Source organism: Coffea arabica, chromosome 7c, assembly GCF_036785885.1.
Source record: "Coffea arabica cultivar ET-39 chromosome 7c, Coffea Arabica ET-39 HiFi, whole genome shotgun sequence".
In the NCBI taxonomy this organism is placed as follows: domain Eukaryota; kingdom Viridiplantae; phylum Streptophyta; class Magnoliopsida; order Gentianales; family Rubiaceae; genus Coffea; species Coffea arabica.
The window spans coordinates 2,756,687-2,777,009 of record NC_092322.1 but is presented as its reverse complement, the minus strand read 5'-3'; the positions used below and the strand labels follow the sequence as shown (position 1 = coordinate 2,777,009).

At 37.5% G+C, this 20,323-nt stretch overlaps 2 protein-coding genes across 8 annotated transcripts; one reads left to right on the top strand and one right to left on the bottom strand.

Annotated features, from left to right (window-relative positions):
- Nucleotides 1-504: 504 nt before the first annotated feature.
- Nucleotides 505-11,367, bottom strand: LOC113699116 (AUGMIN subunit 5-like). Of its 5 annotated transcripts, none has more exons than XM_072057135.1 (11): nucleotides 10,455-11,366; nucleotides 9,797-10,336; nucleotides 9,464-9,602; nucleotides 8,611-8,787; nucleotides 8,028-8,237; nucleotides 7,211-7,396; nucleotides 6,965-7,124; nucleotides 5,779-5,974; nucleotides 1,394-1,526; nucleotides 941-1,057; nucleotides 505-846 (listed from the first exon to the last, which is right to left on the bottom strand). In XM_072057135.1, exons 1-11 carry the CDS (start codon nucleotides 11,012-11,014, stop codon nucleotides 835-837), a joined length of 2,430 nt encoding a protein of 809 aa, XP_071913236.1. In that variant the 5' UTR covers nucleotides 11,015-11,366; the 3' UTR covers nucleotides 505-834. The 5 variants fall into 5 exon arrangements, with proteins under 5 accessions (XP_071913236.1, XP_027075034.1, XP_071913238.1 ...); XM_027219233.2 differs by having other exon boundaries at nucleotides 505-843; XM_072057137.1 differs by lacking the exon at nucleotides 1,394-1,526 and having other exon boundaries at nucleotides 10,455-11,367.
- A 3,450-nt stretch (nucleotides 11,368-14,817) lies between these two features.
- On the top strand, nucleotides 14,818-20,223 carry LOC113700131 (E3 ubiquitin-protein ligase At3g02290-like). Of its 3 annotated transcripts, none has more exons than XM_027220620.2 (6): nucleotides 14,818-14,948; nucleotides 15,090-15,141; nucleotides 15,805-16,163; nucleotides 16,965-17,394; nucleotides 17,992-18,101; nucleotides 19,849-20,223. In XM_027220620.2, the coding sequence occupies exons 3-6, from the start codon at nucleotides 16,047-16,049 to the stop codon at nucleotides 19,873-19,875; spliced, it is 684 nt and encodes a 227-aa protein (XP_027076421.1). In that variant the 5' UTR covers nucleotides 14,818-14,948; nucleotides 15,090-15,141; nucleotides 15,805-16,046; the 3' UTR covers nucleotides 19,876-20,223. The 3 variants fall into 3 exon arrangements, with proteins under 3 accessions (XP_027076421.1, XP_071913235.1, XP_027076420.1); XM_072057134.1 differs by having other exon boundaries at nucleotides 14,858-14,948; nucleotides 15,080-15,141; XM_027220619.2 differs by lacking the exon at nucleotides 14,818-14,948 and having other exon boundaries at nucleotides 15,003-15,141.
- Nucleotides 20,224-20,323: the final 100 nt, after the last annotated feature.

The window sequence follows — 20,323 nt, the reverse complement described above, 5'->3', positions numbered from 1 at the left end:
AAAGAGAAAACACCATCGGATTCCTGTACTCAGAAGCTGTGGAAAGCTCCATCGAATTCCGGACTCAAACTTCCTTTGACTCTAAACGATGGCACAATCAATACTGTATGCTGGATGTGGCATCGATCTAAGGGCCCCAGGACAGTGAAAATTTTTTGACTCAATCAGATAGATAACTGAAGAGCCTTTACAATAATTTTCATTTTGAAAAAGACTTGTGGATTGTCAGGCAGTTGTGGGCTGTACAGGCCTAATTTGTGGTTGGACGATTAATTTTTTTCTTCGGTAAAATACCATATGTTATTGCGCGTCACCTTTTCATTTTGCTGTAACCGTCCGTATTAGACAAAAGACGAGAGGCGGTTAAAAGTCATAACGCGAGACACGGTCAAACTTCTCTGCATGGGAGCATGGAAATATAGCACAGCGAGAAGTTCCAAAACCACAAAGAGGAACTACATTGGAGCGAGCACATCCACGCTCAAGAAATTGACATTGGAGCAATTAGCAAATGAATCAGAAATCAACGATAACTCTTTATAGTTAGGCTTTAAAGCACACTGACTTGGCAATATCAAGCCGCAACAGATTAGAATGTTGCCTAGGGGAGAAACCAGAAGAACTGCCAGGCCTAATATACAAAAGAGCCTTCCAGAGGAAGAATCATCTATACAGGGCAGCAAGGGAAATGAATTATAACAAATCTGAAAATAATCCAACTGCTTCTCAGCCTTAGGTTTTGGCTGTTCCACTTTACCCTGTGTCATTTCCCTCTCTCGCCAACCATAAAAGGATTTTGCTCTTAAATTTGCTGCCATCCTTTGTTTTCCAGGTCTACAAGGACTTCTTAAACAGCATCAAGGAGGTGTTAATTTAATGTTATCCAAGTTTGCACGAAAATCTGAGAGATGCTGACCATACAAAAGATTTATTCATAAACCTTGTCATAAAAGGCTAGAAGCTGCTTGACATGCTTATGCCAAACATCAACATTTTGGCCATCAACCGTAACCCAGTCAACAACAGTTGAAGCCGGTTGCTCCCACCATTCATCAAGCTGCAGGAAGTACAACAATAAGCCACTTGATAAGATAAAACAACTGGAATTTTGTAGAAGACCAGATCAATGGTGAACAAGAATGTCTTTGAATCAAAACAGAACCGGGAAATGGGGGGAGGGCGGGAACAGACATGGGCTCAACAATGCCAATTACAACTACGTGATTCATCTATCTAGCAACAGCACAATTCAACACATGGAATAAATAGTTCATTGCTTAAAGTACTTAAACGAAAGGTTAGAGCCAAGTCCTACTTAACACCTGCAAGTAATATATTACAATTAGAGATATCCAGAAAAAAGAAAATGATTCAAGAGGAGCAAAAAACTCACCAAGCCCCTGACATATGTGCAATCGTCAAGGCACTTTTGAGCATTTAAAACTGCATTCCTTAGTTCAGGTAACCACTTCTCTGTAATTGTTTTCTCTTGTTCAGAAGCCAAATTTAAACAGTAATTCGTTGTCCTTCAAAAGAATAAGAAAACCATCAGAGCCATGTTAGTGCCAAGTTCAGCAAGAAGAGACATGCAACAAAAGATTTTATCGCAAAGTGCTTGTCTTTTATTTAATGTAAGCACTTTGGAAGCCAACATGTGCACTTAAATATTGTCTGTCTCCAGGATGCATAAGAGGATAATAAAGAACAAAATGGCCTTCCATACACTCCTTGCATGGCACTTAGTGCATTGTTTGCAATGCACACCATGCTTGTTTAAAAGATAAGGGGAAAAATGTTACTGTCAACTGGTATTTTGGAAGGAAAACATCTAGTCACAGTATTATGAGTGACCAACTAGTATTTATAGGAGTACAAACCTAACAAACTATTTACAAGAATACCCTTACTAATTTATTATCTACAAGAATACTTATATTCTCTTGACACTCCCCCTCAAGTTGGAGCATATATATCATAAGCACCCAACTTGTTACAAATGTATTTCACCCTAGAACCCCCTAAACTCTTGGTAAACACATCAGCCAATTGATCTACAGACGGTACATGAGATGTCTTGATGACCCCGTCAAGCAATTTCTCTCGAATGAAATGACAATCAACTTCAATATGTTTTGTCCTTTCATGAAACACTGGATTAGACGCAATATGAACAGCCGCCTGATTATCACACACTAAATTCATAGGCTGTTTATGCTCAAACCCAAGTTCCAGTAATATGCTCTTCAACCAAACCAACTCACACACAGTGTGAGCCATAGCGCGGTATTCAGATTCTGCACTTGATCTGGATACAACTGTTTGCTTCTTACTCTTCCACGACACTAAATTACCACCAACAAACACACAATATCCTGTAGTCGATCTTCGATCTGAGGCAGAACCAGCCCAATCTGCATCACTATATCCTTCAATATCAGTGTGTCCATGATTTTGATACAGCAACCCTTTTCCAGGAGCACTCTTAAGATATCTGAGAATCCGTATAACAGCATCCCAATGACTAGTACGAGGGGTATCAAGAAATTGACTCACAACACTCACTGCAAACGAAATGTCAGGTCTCGTTACAGTGAGATAATTTAATTTACCCACAAGTCTTCGATATTGCTTAGGATCATCAAGTAATGCACCTTGATCTCCTGCTAATTTCACATTTGGATCCATAGGAGTATCCACAGGTCGGCAACCTAACATCCCAACTTCACTCAACATATCGAGTACATATTTTCTTTGACATAAATAAATCCCATATTTAGACCGAGCTACCTCAATACCCAGAAAATACTGTAGATGACCTAAATCCTTTGTCTGAAAGTTTGCCTGCAGATTGGATTTAAGTTTCTGAATCCCCACAACATCATCACCTGTAATCACAATGTCATCCACATAAACAACTAATAAAATTTTACCAGCATTAGAATGCCGATAAAATACAGAGTGATCTACTCCACATCTTGTCAGACCGAACTCCATGACAACACTACTAAACCGGCCAAACCAAGCCCTCGGAGACTGTTTCAATCCATATAAGGATTTTTTCAAACGACAAACCAACCGCGGATTCTCCCCCTGAACAACAAATCCAGGAGGTTGTTCCATATATACCTCTTCTTTCAAATCTCCATGCAGAAATGCATTTTTCACATCCAACTGATGCAATGGCCAATTATAAGTGGCTGCCAAAGAGATAAGAAGACGAACAGAGGTAATCTTTGCAACAGGAGAAAAAGTTTCTAAGTAATCTACTCCATACACCTGAGTAAATCCTCTAGCTACCAGCCGAGCCTTCAATCTATCAATAGAACCATTAGGCTGCACTTTTATAGTGTACACACATTTACAACCAACAACAGGCTTACCTGAAGGACGAGGGACAAGATCCCAAGTACCATTTTGTTCCAAAGCAGACATCTCTTCTTGCATAGCTAATCTCCAACCAGGATGATTAAGAGCATAGGTAATAGACTTAGGAATGGAGATAGAATCAAGGGAAGCAACAAAAGAAGAATATGACATAGAGAGACGAGAATAAGAAACAAAATTAGAAATAGGATGGGAAGTACAATGTCTCTTACCTTTGCGTAAAGCAATGGGAAGATCTAACTCAGAGGAGGGCGTCATACCTGGATTGGAAGATTGAGAATTAATTGGTGAAGTGCGTGGCATATCAGGAACTTTTTCAACCATGGAACGACGAGAGTAAACTTGAAGATGAGGACGAGATAATCGAGCTATGGAATCTGGTGGACTAGATAACTCAGGTAATAAAGGGGAAGGGACTGGTAAAACAGGAGAGAAAAAAGAGGGACACTGGTCTAACTCACAAGACATACTTTGTTTGATAAAATACGGAGTGGATTCAAAGAAAGTAACATCAGCACAAGTAAAAAATCGATTTAAAACTGGACTGTAACATCTATACCCTTTTTGCGCTCGTGCATATCCTAAGAAAATACACTTAATAGCACGAGAATCTAATTTATCCACCCCGGGAGCAAGCTGATGAACAAAGCAGACACATCCAAAAATACGAGGAGGCAATTTAAACACAGGTTCATGAGGAAAAAGAATGGAGTGAGGTAATTGACCTTCAAGAATATTAGATGGCATGCGATTAATTAAATAACATGCAGTTAGAACTGCATCACTCCAAAATTGTTTGGGCACATTCATGTGCAACAACAGTGTTCGAGCAATTTCGATTAAATGTCCAATTTTCCTTTCAGCAACTCCATTCTGTTGTGGAGTGTGAGGACAAGAGGACTGATGAATAATACCAGACTTAGTCATAAAGGTATTAAAAGGAGTGGAAAAATATTCTTTCGCATTATCACTGCGAAGTATACGCACAGGCACACCAAATTGATTCTTTATTTCTGTAACAAATGCACAAAAAATGGAATATAATTCTGAACGATCTTTCATTAAATAAAGCCATGTAACTCTGGAAAAATCATCAACAAAGACTACAAAATATTTAAAACCTAACTTTGAAGTGACTCGACTAGGACCCCAAACATCAGAATGAACTAACAAAAAGGGTTCAGAAACCCGTTTATTGACTTTAGGAGCAAAAGAAACACGATGATGCTTTCCTAACTGACAAGACTCACATTCTAACGAAGATAATTGATTCAAAGTAGGAACCAACTTTTTCAAATTTTGTAAAGACGGATGACCTAAACGACAGTGAATTTCAAGAGGAGAAACAGTAGCAGGACATGCTATCGGACCATTAAAGTTGAGAAAGTAAAGACCATTATGCTCATGCCCTCCACCAATCGTCCTCTTTGTCTTCAAATCCTGAATGACAACGGAATCAGGAGAAAAAGTAACTGTACACTGTAGAAATTTAGTGAGCTTACTAACAGACATTAGATTAAATGGTAAATTGGGTACGTAAAGAACAGAAGACAGCGGAAGTGATGGATTAATTTCTACAGTGCCTAGTCCTTTAACTTTAGTGGTAGATCCATCAGCTAAAGTAACATGAGGAAAGGGAGTAGACTCTTGAAAATTAGAAAAAATTTTAGAGGTACCTGACATATGATCAGTAGCCCCGGAGTCAATAATCCATGAGTCATTACCTTTTTGTGCTAAAGAAGCAGAGGGAAGAGATGCGTGACTTGTAGTTTGGTACTGTAAGAATTTAACATAATCTTCCTCGGATATAATAACAGTTTTCTGGGACCTATGTGCTGAAGAACTTGATTTAACTTGATCAGTGGTAACCCCATTAGCAAAACTTTCAACCATAGCGAATAGCACTTCAAACAAAACAGCAATCAAAATTCGCTATAAACAGTGCGCCGTGAACAGTGCGCGTGAATAGTACCGGGTGAACAGTATCGCGTGAACAGTACCGCGTGAACAGTGCGCGATGAACAGTATCGCGTCAAGACTTTTGCTAGATGTTTAACCCTAACCCTAGGACTTTTGCTCTGATACCATGTCAACTGGTATTTTGGAAGGAAAACATCTAGTCACAGTATTATGAGTGACCAACTAGTATTTATAGGAGTACAAACCTAACAAACTATTTACAAGAATACCCTTACTAATTTATTATCTACAAGAATACTTATATTCTCTTGACAGTTACAAACCAATATCTTACAGAATAATTGAGCAAAACAGTTCATGAAGATTCTAGAGGAACTAAATTCGATATAATGTCTAGAACTAATAATCATGGATATATTACCAACTGAAAATTGGCATTCCATAAAATCTAGAAACAATTAGAACTAGCTCTACCTTTCATATTCTTGTTGTACCCGGTGGGCATGATGTAACAACGAATGACCACTCTCAACAAGATCCCTTCTTTTATGAACCAAATTGATGGCATTTGCTAACTCTTCCAGTACACTAGCCTCAGAGCCCCGGAGCTTCAAGCAAAACTCCATAGATTCCAAAATTGAGGCTAAGCTTGCATCTGAACCTTCCAAACCTAACAGTAAAGTCTGAGTCAGTCTGCATGCAGCACTAACAGAACTAAAATTACCAATCTGTGCAAATTCTGATCAAACAATCAGCACTAAAGTAAATTCCATGAGTGACCTAGAATGATAAGCCAACTTGGACATATATCAACGAACAAGACCTTAAATACTGAAAAATTCTTATTTATCAAGCACTCCTTCAGCAGAATATATTATTTTCATGAAATTTGCAAAGATTATAAATTCAGATTTTTGTTGCATGCAGGGAATTTTCAGCAAAATAGGACTAAATTCACTACAAGAATGATAAAGTGAAAAAAAAAGGAGTGAGTCAAAAACGTGCTTCCTTGTAATTCCACAAGCAGCCGGCCACAAACTGCGTCAAGTCTGATGAATATAATCATTATTAACAACTGAGCCCCTTCAGAAACACAATATCTCAGCATTTACACAAAATTTCAGGTAAAGAATGAACAGTTTTCTCCCATAAAACATACCTTATGAACATAGAAAAGTTAACCTCATTGAAGCGAGACAGAAACTTCACAATTAATCTTCCCTATTTATTTGACAAAAAAAAATCTTCCCTATTTATCAATTCACACCTTTCCCATCACATATAACACTTACAGACTCAGAAAAATCAGAAATTTAACTCTTAGACTATTTATAGTAAGAAATAATTCAGTCACTGGATTCCTAATCCTGGACTGGGACCATAGGAGGACAATTTATTTCAGACCTTTGATATCCATCCATAGTTCAACTTCACAAACTTAGCACAAAAGCCTTAAGCCATATAATTGTGGACTACAGGAGGCAAAATATATCAATTTTGCAATAGGTTCTCCTAATACTAGCATCTTGACAAGACGCTTGTTAAACAGTGAAGAAATGGCATACAAAAAGATGCTGATTAGTGGTCAAAATCCAGCAAGGATATAACACGTGGCAATGACACATTGAAACGCATTTATCTAAGGAATGAAAAATTTCACCAGCAGGATACTGAAGGGCGGCAGAAATGCGGCATATGGATGGAATTGCTGATGGATCTCTTGCACCAGCTCTGGCTGTCAAAAGAGCAGCGTTCTTTTCAGCAGCAGCAACTGCTTCAGGTCCAGTTAATCCATTAGCAGACATCGACTCCAAGAGCGCCTTCTCAGAAGAAAAAGGGACAAGTTAAAAATAAATGATGCAACTACGAAATGCAAAATAGTAATATATTTTTGCAAATTCCATACCTGCTGGGTAGATGGAAGCATGTAAAGGCTGTTATCAGGAGTTCGATAAAATGCTGAAACTTCACTCTCAATGAGATCTTTTGCATTGTTTGATATGTCCAAGACTACATTACATGCAGGGATTATGGTGCTTGATGCATATTCCCGTGCAGCTAATGGTTGCTGACCCCAGAAAGCAGCAGCATCCTAGAATGTTAAAAAACAAATCATGTAAAAATAAGATATCTTGCAGTGAGTGAAACTAAAATCACTTTACTGCAAATGTAATGGGTGACTGCAGTGTCTAAAGAACATCAACTACAAAAGCTATTAGAATATTAGGGATCCTAATTTCAGCAATACCAGGGGAAAGCCCCTCTGGCCAAATCATGTGCATGAATACATCACTGCCAACAAGAGCTAAACCTATATTGCCAGGTGTTGTTCAATTATTTGTCAGGATATTCACATCTTCAATTTTATGGAATACAAATTGGACTGTAATGGCATAGACAAGATATAGGGCTTATCCTATATTGATCATCAACACCCAATTTTAGCTTCTGATTATAAAAAGCTACTTTTTTCTGTTCTCAAGTGCTTTTCAAAATCTGCTTTTATCTTTTTTGGAGCAACAAAGCTGAAAATCAGAATCAGCATAACCAATTCAGAACAAGCCCATAATTTCTTTTACAGTGTAAAATTGTACAAGTTGATCTACATCTAGACAATGGATGCAGAGCTAGAAATTGTCATGCCTCTATATAATTAATGCCATCAGGTTCTCTTAATCAATGTAGAGAGAGAGAGAGAGAGAGAGAGAGCACAGTAAGCCTACCATGTTTGCCTTAAGTAATGCAGTATATATGGATTCAAGTTCAGATCTGCGGGCATCAAATTCTTCAATTTTTTTCCACTTCTTTCTCAAAGAATCTTCAGCTTCTTTCCTCTCTGCACATAATTTATTCAGACGCTGTACTTCGGACATCAATGTATTGAGGCTAGCCCTTGATCCAGCAGTTTCTCTTTCCTTAGCCCAAACTTCCAGCTGTGGACAAAAAGGAGAAAAGCTGAGAAGCATGCACAAATTAGCAACAAACTGAAATTACTGCTTGTCGCAGATAATGTCAACCAAAATATATTTAAAAAAGTAAATAGAACCAAAGTGCAAGCAGCCCAACTAGACAATCTGTTAATCACTAGATACCCAAAAGAAGGAAAGGGAAAAAACAAAAAAGGAGATTGTGAGGAAATGCTAGTGGTCTGTCACACTCTGCTAAAATGCTAAATCATGAAACCAAATTTACAGCTTCAGTTTCATTTGCACACCATCACTGTGTTAAGGTGGTATCCAAGAAATGTTTTAAAAGATCACGCATAGCTCATGAACTTTTAGATAAAGCTATACAGCAGCATTCTACCTCAAGTTGCCTTAGGCTGCTCATATTTTGTGAAGTTGCACCAATGGTGAGTGAATGTGAAGAAACTGCATCAACAGTTCCATGCAGACGTTTTAAAAGTTGTTGGCTCATGTTTCTAGCTTCAGAGGCTTTGTTCAGTGCATCTTCGGTGGCCACAAATTGCTGGACATGTGCTTTCTGTAGAAAGTAGACAATGTAAGACAGATTTGAACAACTATCTATGGAAACAGCGGACATCTTGATCAACATAAAAAGAAGTCATGATCCATAAGAGCCGCAATACAGTGAGAAAAGAAGAATGTTCAATCACAATGCTTCAGATTAGGGCTGCAAACGAATCGAGCCGCTCGTGTCAAGCTCGAGTTGACTCGAGCCGGCTCGAGCTCGAGCTCAGAATATTAAGCTCGTTAGCTCGCGAGCCGGCTCGCGAGCTTGGGTATATATTTATATATATTTTTTTTATTTATTTTTTATTCAATAATAAAATTACGTATATTATATAAAATTTTTTATTTTTTATTTTCATAGTAAAATTACGTATATATCCTTAATATTTTATTATATTATTAAGAAAAAAAATTATTTTATTTATTTTTTAAAAAATAAAATAATTATTTTTTATTTTTTTTCGAGCTCGAGCTCGAGCTTGGTAAAATTTAGTCGAGGCTCGGCTCGATTAGCTCAAAACTCGACTCGGCTCGTTTGCAGCCCTACTTCAGATAAATAAACATTTAAATGATACGAAGTTGGCAAACCACCAAAATCAACTTCAAGAGAAAGGATGGACATCAGTGTTATAACAAAAAGAAAATGATTTTAAGATGAAATGAAATTTTCAACAGTGAGGGAATACCTGTCTCTCAAGAAGTTGATTTTGAGAACCCCTCGAGGGCGCATCAACCCCCAACTTCCCATTGCCATAAAACTGATACTGGAACGGTGAGTTTACATCAGAAGAAGTTTCCATTACTCTGTCATTCTCATATTTATACCTAGCGGGAATGGAAAATATGTTCAGAGCAGTTATAGATAAAAGCAGAAATCAGCTAAGAGATAATTCATACGTAAAACTATTATACACATACCCCAGACTCAGCTTATATCATTATCAAGCAACAATATGAGGAATTAAGGGTTATACATCTAGGAAGCAGCAGGAAAAGGAAAGTAAAAATGATAGAGCTACCTTAATGATTCTGCATCAGCTCTAACATCAATCTTTTCTATTTCTCTACTAATGATAGACTTCAACCTCTGAGTGTACGCAGTGATTGCCTGGAGCAACTGAGGAGGATTTTTTAGGCAATCCACAATTACAACTCTGACCTCATCAGCTACCTCACCATCAACGTCAATGCATAACTTAGCAGCTTCAAACTGAGGGTTTACATGGATACCACTTCCTTCATAAGCGGGAAAAGAGTTGCTAATCCTTTCAGCAACCTGCTTAGCAAGAGATTCACATGCCTTCCGTATATTTCTTTCCCAGGTTGTCTCGATAAGAATGACGTCGTCCACAGATTTAGAGCCTCTAACATTTGAGTAATCAGCATCTTTCTCAGACTTTGATTGGAAACTGGTCACTACTTCAACAGAGTCGACACTTGACCTCTGCACATCCCTTGCTTGGTTAACATAGTACCGCAGTCGCTTGTGGTATTCCGCAAAAATTTTGGTTGCTTCATCACATTGCTGATCATAAGCCTCCAACATTACTTGTTTGTGCCTACACCAAGTACAGTAAATGCACTAATCATTAGGGAGAGGAAGATATTCTCCAACATCGTCAAAGACCAACATGGCAATCTGCAAGCAATATAGCGTCAATGGGATCAAGAAAAAACCTGTAATTAGCCCTCTCGTCCAACATGCGCTTCCGTTCAACCTCCTCTCTGGAAACCTCCAGCATCCTGGCTTTCAACTCCTTGCGCTGCCGCCTCACAATCTGCCTCAGCCTTTCCACCTCCTTTTCGGCCAATTCCCTCTCCTGTAAAGCGACGTCTCTGCTACTCTCCTTCTCCAATCCCAAAATGGAACTGTCCTTGCCGGCCGGCATCCCCACTTTGTCCTTTCTCCTCCTCGTTGTCCCCCTACTGCTCCTCCCCAAATCACCACTTCCGGCGACAGCATCATTCTCCCCGGCACTGCTGGCGGTACCACCGTGAACAAGAATATTTCGACGAATGTTATCAACGGTTTTCTCGGATTTCACCCTCTTGAGTAGGAAATTCCAAACGGGTATCATATTACCCCTGCAAATCTTACGGAGCGAATCGGGGGTGGGAGTAGAGGAGGCGGGTTTGGCGGAGGAACTATAGGGGCCGAGAGGTCGGTAACCCATTTCCTTCTGAAGCCAATCGAGAATTGCCTCCGGCTGAGCCGCGGAGCTGGTTGAGGCCTGCATTTTCAAAAATTCTAGGGTTTCCGAAATTTCAATTAACTTTTAACGAGAGGAACCTTTCTTCAAGTAAAAAATGCAGCTCAAATAATGGAACCAGAAAAAAAAAAAAGCAAAGGAAAAGGGATTTTGAGGAAGGAGGTTGGAATGGAAAGGGGAAGATAGGGGCAAGCAGATCTGCCAAGTGCCAAATTAATGGAGGAATTTTTGCATTCGGCCGGCGAACGTTGGATGATTTTACAGTCTACTACTACAACTAAGCTACTCTACAAACCCACTGGTGGAGAGATCCGGACGTATAGAATACAGTAAAAGTATGTATCTGATTATGTACAGACCGGACTGGAAGACTGGAAGGGTTGGGATCGGAAAAAGCCTGGAAATGTTTAAAATTAAAAGGGAAAATCGTCCAAAATGTCCCTGATATTTTATAAAATAACTTTTTTCGTCCCTCACTTTTAAAAGTGTAATTTTATGTCCCTTACATATTCACATCGATCAAATTTAGTCTCTAACTAGGGCCCTATTTGGAAGCTTGGTTTTTTACCAAGTTTGTATAAAACTAGTTTTTTAACAACTTTTGCTACAGGAACCCCAAAAAACTTATCAAAATTTTTAACCTACACACTTAAAATATCCAAAATACAAAAAAAAAAAAAAAATTTCCTTCCCCTTTTCTTCTTCTTCCTCCCCCACCACCACCTCCATTGCCCGCTCCATCACCAATTTCCGGTGCCGATGCCGGTCTTTTTTTTTTCCCTCCCCCGTCTTCCTCCCCTGCCATCATCCTCTCTTGTCTTTTTTTTTTTCTCTCTATGTCCGGCGTAGATGGAGGTGACGCAGAGAGGGGCGGCGAGGGGGGCAGAGGGGGGAGGGGAAAGGCGGCAGGGAGGGGGACGGCGGGGGAGAGAGGGAAGGCGGGGGGAGGGCAGAGGGGGGCTGCGGGGGGAGGGGGAAGGGGCAAAGGAGGGCGGGGGGAGGTGGAGTTGCAGCTAGGGGTAGCGGAGGTAACGGGGAAGAATAAGAAGAAGAAGGAAAAAAAAAAAAAAAAGAGAGGAAAGAAAAGAAAAAGGAAAGAAAGAAAAAGAAAAAGAAAGGGAAAGAGAAAAAAAAGAAAAGGAAAAAAAAAAATTTTCACTTTACAAAAACTTCTACAAAATTTTTCACCTTACAAAAACTTCAACAAAATTTTTTTAAAAACTTCTACAGTACACTACAGTAAAGTTTTAGACAAACTCCCAAAAAACTCAGGTTCCAAACAGGCCATAGGTTTCCGATCATTCTTTGGCGGGAATTCATCATGTGCAAGGCACGTGATCATTTTTTGAAGGGTAAATTTGTCAAATTATATTTTACATAATCTAATCTATAGTTCTTCACATTTTATAAAATAAATTTTTTCGTCCCTCACATTTTATAAAATGATTTTTTTCATCCCTCGCATTTCACAAAATGAATTTCTCCATCCCTCACATTTCAAAAAATGAAATTTTCATTTCTCACTAATTATGTGTGTGAATACATTTTTTTTAGACACATGTATATGTCAATTTGATTTTACTTAATAATAATAGCATAAACACATGTATGTAATTGGGGCCAATTTGTGGGCTATCTTCTCTTTTTGTATGATTATGACTAATATTTACCAATAGAACCTTAATTTGCATATTCTTATTTTGACCGAAAATAGCTTTATTGGCCAACTTGACAATGAATGTAATATTTTACTAGCTAATACCAGATGAAATTAAATGATCACGTATAATATATGGTATTCGTATTGTTAAGTGAAATCAAATAGACACATACATATATTTATGCTATTCGTATTATTAAACAAAATCAAATAGACATATACATGTGTTTAAACAAAATGTATTCACACACATATATATATTTTTTAGGATTTCCCTCACACAAATAATTAGTGAGGGATGGAAATATTCATTTTTTAAAATGTGAGAGATGAAAAAATTCATTTTGTGAAGTGTGAGGGATGAAAGAATCATTTTATAAAATATGAGGGACGAAAAAATTTGTTTTATAAAATGTAGAGGACTATAGATTAGATTATGTAAAATATAATTTGACAAATTTATCTTTCAAAAATGATCACGTGCCTTGCACGTGATGGATTCTGGCCAAAGAATGATCGAAAACCTAATTAGGAACTAAATTTGATTGATGTGAATATGTAAGAGATATAAAATTACACTTTTAAAAATGAAGAACGAAAAAAGTCATTTTACAAAATGTGATGAACGTTTTGACCGATTTTCCCAAATTAAAAAGGTCCCGCCGTTGTTTGGACGGCAAGGCTAGGCTGAAGCTGAACAGAATGCGTACCAAACTACCGAAGTAGTAATTATTAGTAAAACATTAAAAATGAATACCCAATCTCGGAATACAGGAATGCTTCGAGCCCCCTTTTTTTTTTTTTGTCCTCTATTTTCTCTATTGGTACGCGTATGCATCTATAATGACTGTTGGATTTTAAAAATAAAATGACCATTTTAGTCCCTTAATTTTAAATTTGTGGCAATTTGATGCTTTGTGTTTCGTCATCTACGATTTAATCCCCGATCTCTGTAGGATAAATTGGAGAACTAAAAAATAATAATTATTTTGGTCCCTTATTCTTATAGTCATCATAATTCGATTCTAAATGTGTCAATGCCTATCAATTTAATCTCTCATCCCATAAACTAAACTAAAGTATCTCCTCGTCATCTTTCAACCCTATTCATTGTACAAAGATATTCATTTAAAAAAAAATTGGATGTGAATTATGAACTTTGGTTTAATTTATTCATCTCGAAAAAGAAACAACTTCAGAAGTTACTTAAATTTCATAAAATCGACATACGAGATTATTGCTTTGTTTGGATTGAGCTTTATTTCTCAAAATTTATTTGCTTACATCATCATTACAATTTCCAATGCACCTTTTTACCTTCCCAATTACCTTTTTATCTCACATACATCACATCACAAAAAGTATTACAGTAAAAATATCTCTAATAATTTACAATCCAAACAGACTATATGGGTACTTATATATAAGATGAGATAGCTTGAGATGATAGCAAACAATTTCTTTGGTGAAATGAAAATACAATAATGTTGGTGTCCCTTCGCCACAAAAGAAAACTATAAGAGCCGAACAATAACAATTACGTCGTTTTCCGTAATCAAATTTTCTTATTATCTTTTTCCCTCGCATACATCAAATCGCTACAGTATTTTTTCTATGAAAAATGCAATCCAAACACAACCCTATTAGTTTCATGAAATTATGCAACTAGTATTAGCAGTAAAATAAAATAAACAGGGGACCCTTATTTTCATTTCTTGTCTACTTTTCCGCTTGCAAATAGTGAAGCCTTCCGTTCTAAAGAAAAGTTTCACCAAGATTGGAGGTGCATTTGAGAATACTAAAAAATTGGGTATAACAGGCGTTGGTGGGATGTCCCATCTAGCCAGAGTTAAAGTGATGGTGGAAGCACAAAAGATGAAGGTGTATATAGCAAGTCCATCTGACCACTAAAAATTCACTGCTTAAGACGAAATTCTAGAATACCAGTCACAAGGAATTTATACCGATGGTGGATGTAGCTTAAATGAAAATGCATCTTTTTGCATTGCTCCATAAAGAGATCAAAAAAAAAAAGAAAAAGGAAAGCATCGAGACATGGAATTTTAATGGAAAGTAAGGAATTGTAACCACTGACCAGAATTGACTGCTACTTTTTTTTATTTTACTCAAAACACCTAACCATACGTGAAAAGGCATGGTATTATATTCTGGGCATTTATTTATTAGGAGTGGAGGATAGCACCGGCTCCATCATACCGGGCAGGTCCTGTACTGCAGACAAGGGAAGGGAGACCTGCTTTATTTACGGACTCGACACAGCTTTTTTGTCGCCCCCAAAACGTAATTGTTTTTATGTTTTTCTTTACTACTAATACTAGTTGGTAAAACCATTTAATAAGATTAGATTTTACTACGGATTAACTTTTATTCACAAACGAAAAGATTCGAAATATCTAACCCCGGATTTCTAGGCTTCTTCAGTGTCTCAGCTCATCATCAAGAATCGAATCATCTATCCTTCTTTCAACTCCAGGTGCTTTCCCCTTTTCCTTTTCCTTTTTCTCTTTCCTTATTTTTTTTTTTAAAAAAATTACTTTCCTTGGTTTTCTGTATATGATTTTTTCAATGATCATGTCTATTTCGCGTCTATAATTGATTTTGGAATTATTCAATAATCATCAAACCTGATTATGTGAAATGGGTTGTTCTCCATTTGATTGATGAGCTAGTAATTCTGGGTGAGGTCTTGTATTTGCCAATAATATGGACCTTGAACTTGATTTGTTGATTCGGGCTCCCCGTTCCCCCCCTTCCATTTTTGGTATGTGGGTGAAATCAAATGGCCTGCGTAATTTTAAAGAAAACTGGTTATTTAGGATTTTAAATTGATTGATCATCGCAATTGGTTTAAAGATGAGAGCTTTACCATTTTGGCACCCCACCTGTTTGGGAAATAAAAGGGAAAAAATTTCAATTTTTACAATTTTAGAAGTACTCAAGGCCACCAACATCTGAATGTTTCGGTAGTCTGTGGACTGATGAGTAGTAGTTCCGTGCACTTTAACTTCCTCATTTGTGGCTACATAAACCATAATGGAATTTTTTCTAGATTATCCTCGGCATTCTCCGTAACTAATTTGCTTAAAGATGGCATTTGTAGCGAACTCATAGCTTTTCTTTTATCTTTCCTTCGCAGTTGAAAAGTTACATTATCTGGCTGTCTTAAGGCCCTAGTTGTAAAGGTCCCTGCAATTGTGTCAGAGAGAGAGAGAGAGAGAGAGAGAGAGGGTGCTGGTTTGCAAAGCCACTTAACCTCTGCGAGCTAAGGGTCCTCTCTCATTTCCTTCAATTATCTTGATGGATGCTTTAATTGTAATTTGTTGATGATACTGAGGAGAAAAGGCTTGAACATTTGAAGTGCGTTGAAAAGTTGGTATCATGGGCTCTGTGTGTTGCTGCTTGCGAGATGAATGTGAAGATTTTGCCAATCCAAACAGCTCGGTCTATAGGAACTGTATCTGCCTTCGATGTTTCCTTCAGAACTTTTTCCATATGGTACGCCTTAAATCATCATTTTCTTAAGTTCACTTCTCATGGTATTAAACCTTGGTGATCATAAATAACTTTATTACTGTTTCAAACGCTTAATAGCTTGTCTACTTTATCGTATTACAAAGTGCTAGTTAAATTTGATTTATAACTGAACTTAAAGCCTATAATTTAGAAGCAATGCTATATGTGGACTGATCCCATGCAGGTATTATTACATCGTGGTGTCACACTAGATTGGCAATACCAACTTGGATGCCAGCCTTGATGATTGGCATGCATTATCTACAAATGACAGAAAATTACGTTATGTCCTATATTTTAGTTACAGAATACAACGGAACTTTCATTACCATAAATTACCAAATAAGCTTGCTGGAAAGGTTGGTCTAAAGAGGATATGTTAGCAGTTGCTGCTCCAGCTGCTAGTCACATTAGTACTTGAAAGCAATAATGATGCTAGTGAACATTCTGTTTGCCAGTGAAGTGCTGACTTATACACTCTCTTTACAGGAAAGAAGTAGGCAAAATGGAGAATTTATATTAGCACTTTAAATCTGAAGATTTAAATAGTAGTGTTTTCTTTTTGTTAGTTGGTTCTTCAGTTCTCCCTCCCAACAATTGGAGCCAACAACTACTCTAGGAGTCCGTGCATAATTTGAAAACCTTTACTGTCGATGGACCAAATGCAGACCGTGTCTAGCTTCCATATTGATTGCTATTTCATTTGCTCTGCTGCAATATAATTGGATGTCAATATGTTTCAGACGGAATTGACTTGGGAACTTCTAATTTTCGTATTTGCAGTACACATCCTTGTTTCACAGGGAAGACCAACATGCTGTTCCTTCATCCACTCAGGGAGCAGCAGCCTTGAGCTCGACAGCATCACTTGATAACTCTCTGTCTGACATGTATCGTTCTCCTCCGAGGCCATTGCCTTATGATGCTGATCCAAGATATTTCCGTTTGCAACGGGATGGACTGGTCTCAAGAAGGGAGAAGGGGTCAAGCCATGCACACGAGGAAACTGAGCCTCTGAGAAGAAGCGAGGTTGATGAAGATTCTGAACCATTAAGTACTGGAGGAAAATGGAATAATTGTACAGGTGTAGAAGAATCAAAAGAATACAATTCCAGATCTTCATTGAAACTTTCTGCGGCTAAAACAACTACTGGATTTGCACATATTTATTCTTCTTCTGAAGATGAAGATGTCTGCCCAACATGTCTTGAAGGTAAATCACCTGTTTTAGCATTGATTTCAGTTCTTGCACTTCAAATTACTAAAGTGGCAAACATGTTTTCTCCTTTGGAAAGTGTTATCAGAATCCATATGTGTGGATCTTCTTCTTTGCTCATTGAACCCCCCTTTAGCTATTGTAATGTAGATGATTAAGCTGGATTATCTCCAATACATGTTTTATTCTTGTCAGATCTCAGTACTGACTCCATTCTAAAATTTATTTGCTTAATTGAGAGGCCAAAGGTGGGTACTTTTTGGGGTTTTTAATGCTTTTACTTGCCTTAGATCTTGACTAGAGTCATTTGCCACTTTTTCTCACAAGTGCAGCTGAAATTTGGTTAAGAAATTTGATGGAGAGGATACTAGATGGCTGTTCTACCTCCTAAATTGAAGTTTTGTCCAATGCAGAAGAAAATACTAGCCTAATTTATTATTTGTCTCGTAAAATTTTGAGGGATATAAATTTGTGGAGTTTTTCTGCTTGTTTGCCTTGGTCTTTTCAGTATTTTGAGCTTTTGTAATATTGCAGCGTAGAGTATGATCTCATAGATGTTGATTAAAGTACTCATGGTGCACCATTTATATGCAGAATATACTAAAGAGAACCCAAAGATCATTACAAAATGCTCTCATCACTTTCATCTTGGTTGTATATATGAGTGGATGGAGAGAAGTGATAACTGTCCAGTTTGTGGCAAGGTAATACATTGCCATTTAGCTTGTTTCTTTCTGCTTTTACCTTGATATAATATTGTTTGCATGCTTGATCCTGTCTTGCCATATTCTTTATTTTCTTTTTGCAACATTGCATAAATTTCTGGCTGCGAGAATATCACTTCATTAGAATATTACCGGAATACTAAGTGTACATGTTTTGAGTTTTTGTGAAGGTATTGGAAGAATCATAGAGAGGATGCATTTACCAACTAAGATTTTACTGGAGAAGAATAGTTAAGCCTACTTGCTGTGGAAAGTGTGACAAATTATTTGACAAACCAAGCATTGGAGTTGACTGGGCTTCAATCTCAGGAAATATGTTGTTTTGGTTTTCTTTTAATTTGACGCTAAAGGATCCCTTATGATTTATACAGAAAGCCTTTAGATATAGGAATGATGAGTTTACAGATATATTAACAAGTCTTTGGTACTAAATGACATTATGCTTAGATAACTTCTAGTGATCAGGCCCAGCATTGATGATATGATACGGTTCACTTTGTGATTTCTGTCTACAAGTCTACAACTTGTTCTGCCAGCACATGTTGATACTATCCAATGACCATTGGACCTGTTTTTCTCTTAAAGAGATTTTAAGCTCGTAAATCAAATTTAATTTAAAATGCTTTGATTCCACTTAATTAGGAATACATGTCTCAACAGTTTGAGCATGCTTTTAGTTTCATAGTTATTTTCTTTTTCCTTTACAGCCTATCCTCATCTCTTTGCATTACTGGAATCATGCTTGAGTATCATTTATAGCAGCCCTTTCCATAAACTCATTTTTAAATTAGTTGATGGACCCTGTCTCTCGTGCATGACACAAGCTTTAGTTCTATCTGTTTGATAAATATGCTCGCCTAAAAAGGAACACGACCCAATTGTTTGATCACACCCCATGTACCTGCATAGCTTGATGTTGTCTTGGTCCTTTTTCACTTTTTGTTATGTTTACCACAGTTGGTTTTCTGGGTAGAGATATAATGATGAAACAAGCTTCCTGGTGGAAATATTTGCATGGGTCCTTCTCATTTCTACAGATGAACTATGTGCAAGATATCATTTGTTTCATATACTTGAGTACAACGAAGTTGAATCCTATACTAGTTCAAACTCAGAAGCTTTATAGAATTAGTCCAACTCTTAAACATTAAGCTCCTCAAAATCAACTGCAGGCCAACTTTGGAATTTTATGCTAGTTGGAGCAGTTGGTCAATCTGCTTGCTAAGCTAACATTCCACCGTTCATATCTGCATATCGGCTCCCAATTGGCTTTGTGATCCCTATTTTTTCAGCTTTCATGTATTTTTCCTTAAAAATTTTATTCATCAGCTGGTTTTCTTTGATTTATGAATTGTCTTTTTGAGGCATAACTAAGCTTTCTTGAGTCGAGTATTATTGTGTCGTGATATATATTTGTGTAGTTGCTGTCGGATTTTATTAACCAGTTGGGTTAGGTGTGATTTACATTAGCCAATTAGACTACAATATATGTTGTGTTCTTCTGAACGGGTCTGAGAACAATGGACAAGAAGAAGAATTTGGTTCTTGCTCTGACTTAGTTTAGGGACTCAAAGATACGTTTTCGGAAACCCCTTTTCTTTTCTTCTTAATAATGTTCATTATCCTGAGATAGCAAAGAATGTGGACGATTTGGACCGGAATTTTGTAGGGATGCTTTAATGTTGGACTGGTGCTTAAGTTCAAGCTGGTTTGTTTGGCTTTTCAGGTGATGGCATTCGATGAGACGCCTTGATGTTTGGGCAGAGGATCCTGTTGTGGATGAAAACGAGCCCCCAACAGGAAAGCTGACAGGAGACAAAGAAGTGTAAAGTCACTGTAAATACCACATGCTTGAAATCTGAGTCTTACATTGTATGTAAATGTGAGACCCATTGTTCATCCAAACTTTCATTCTGTAACGGTTTCTTTGAAACTCTGTATGGTGTTGGGCATGGGTTACCAGCTGCAGTTCTCCTTCATTTGTAAATTTAGAGAGGAGTCGGAGCCGTGTGATTTGCGTTGAAAGCGCCCATTTGTGGCCCAAAATAAGGGCAAAAAAAACTGGACGAAGGAATGGAGAATTTACACAAATTTTGTCCAAGCAAGCTCTTTTACTTTAGATTCCTTTTGTGGTAGTTTCTTTGTATATGTGAATCTGAGGTTCACACGGCAAATTGTTTACCAAATGGATTGAGTTTGCC

Excerpts from the sequence above, each read along its gene's own strand:
- LOC113699116 (XM_072057135.1), bottom strand. The coding sequence starts at position 11,014 with ATGCAGGCCTCAACCAGCTCCGCGGCTCAGCCGGAGGCAATTCTCGAT. Across the intron at positions 8,788-9,463 it reads ATCAACTTCTTGAGAGACAG|AAAGCACATGTCCAGCAATT; the intron begins GTATTCCCTCAC and ends TACTTTCTACAG. Across the intron at positions 1,527-5,778 it reads GTACAACAAGAATATGAAAG|GACAACGAATTACTGTTTAA; the intron begins GTAGAGCTAGTT and ends ATTCTTTTGAAG.
- LOC113700131 (XM_027220620.2), top strand. The coding sequence starts at position 16,047 with ATGGGCTCTGTGTGTTGCTGCTTGCGAGATGAATGTGAAGATTTTGCC. Across the intron at positions 16,164-16,964 it reads TTCAGAACTTTTTCCATATG|TACACATCCTTGTTTCACAG; the intron begins GTACGCCTTAAA and ends TCGTATTTGCAG. Across the intron at positions 18,102-19,848 it reads ACTGTCCAGTTTGTGGCAAG|GTGATGGCATTCGATGAGAC; the intron begins GTAATACATTGC and ends TTGGCTTTTCAG.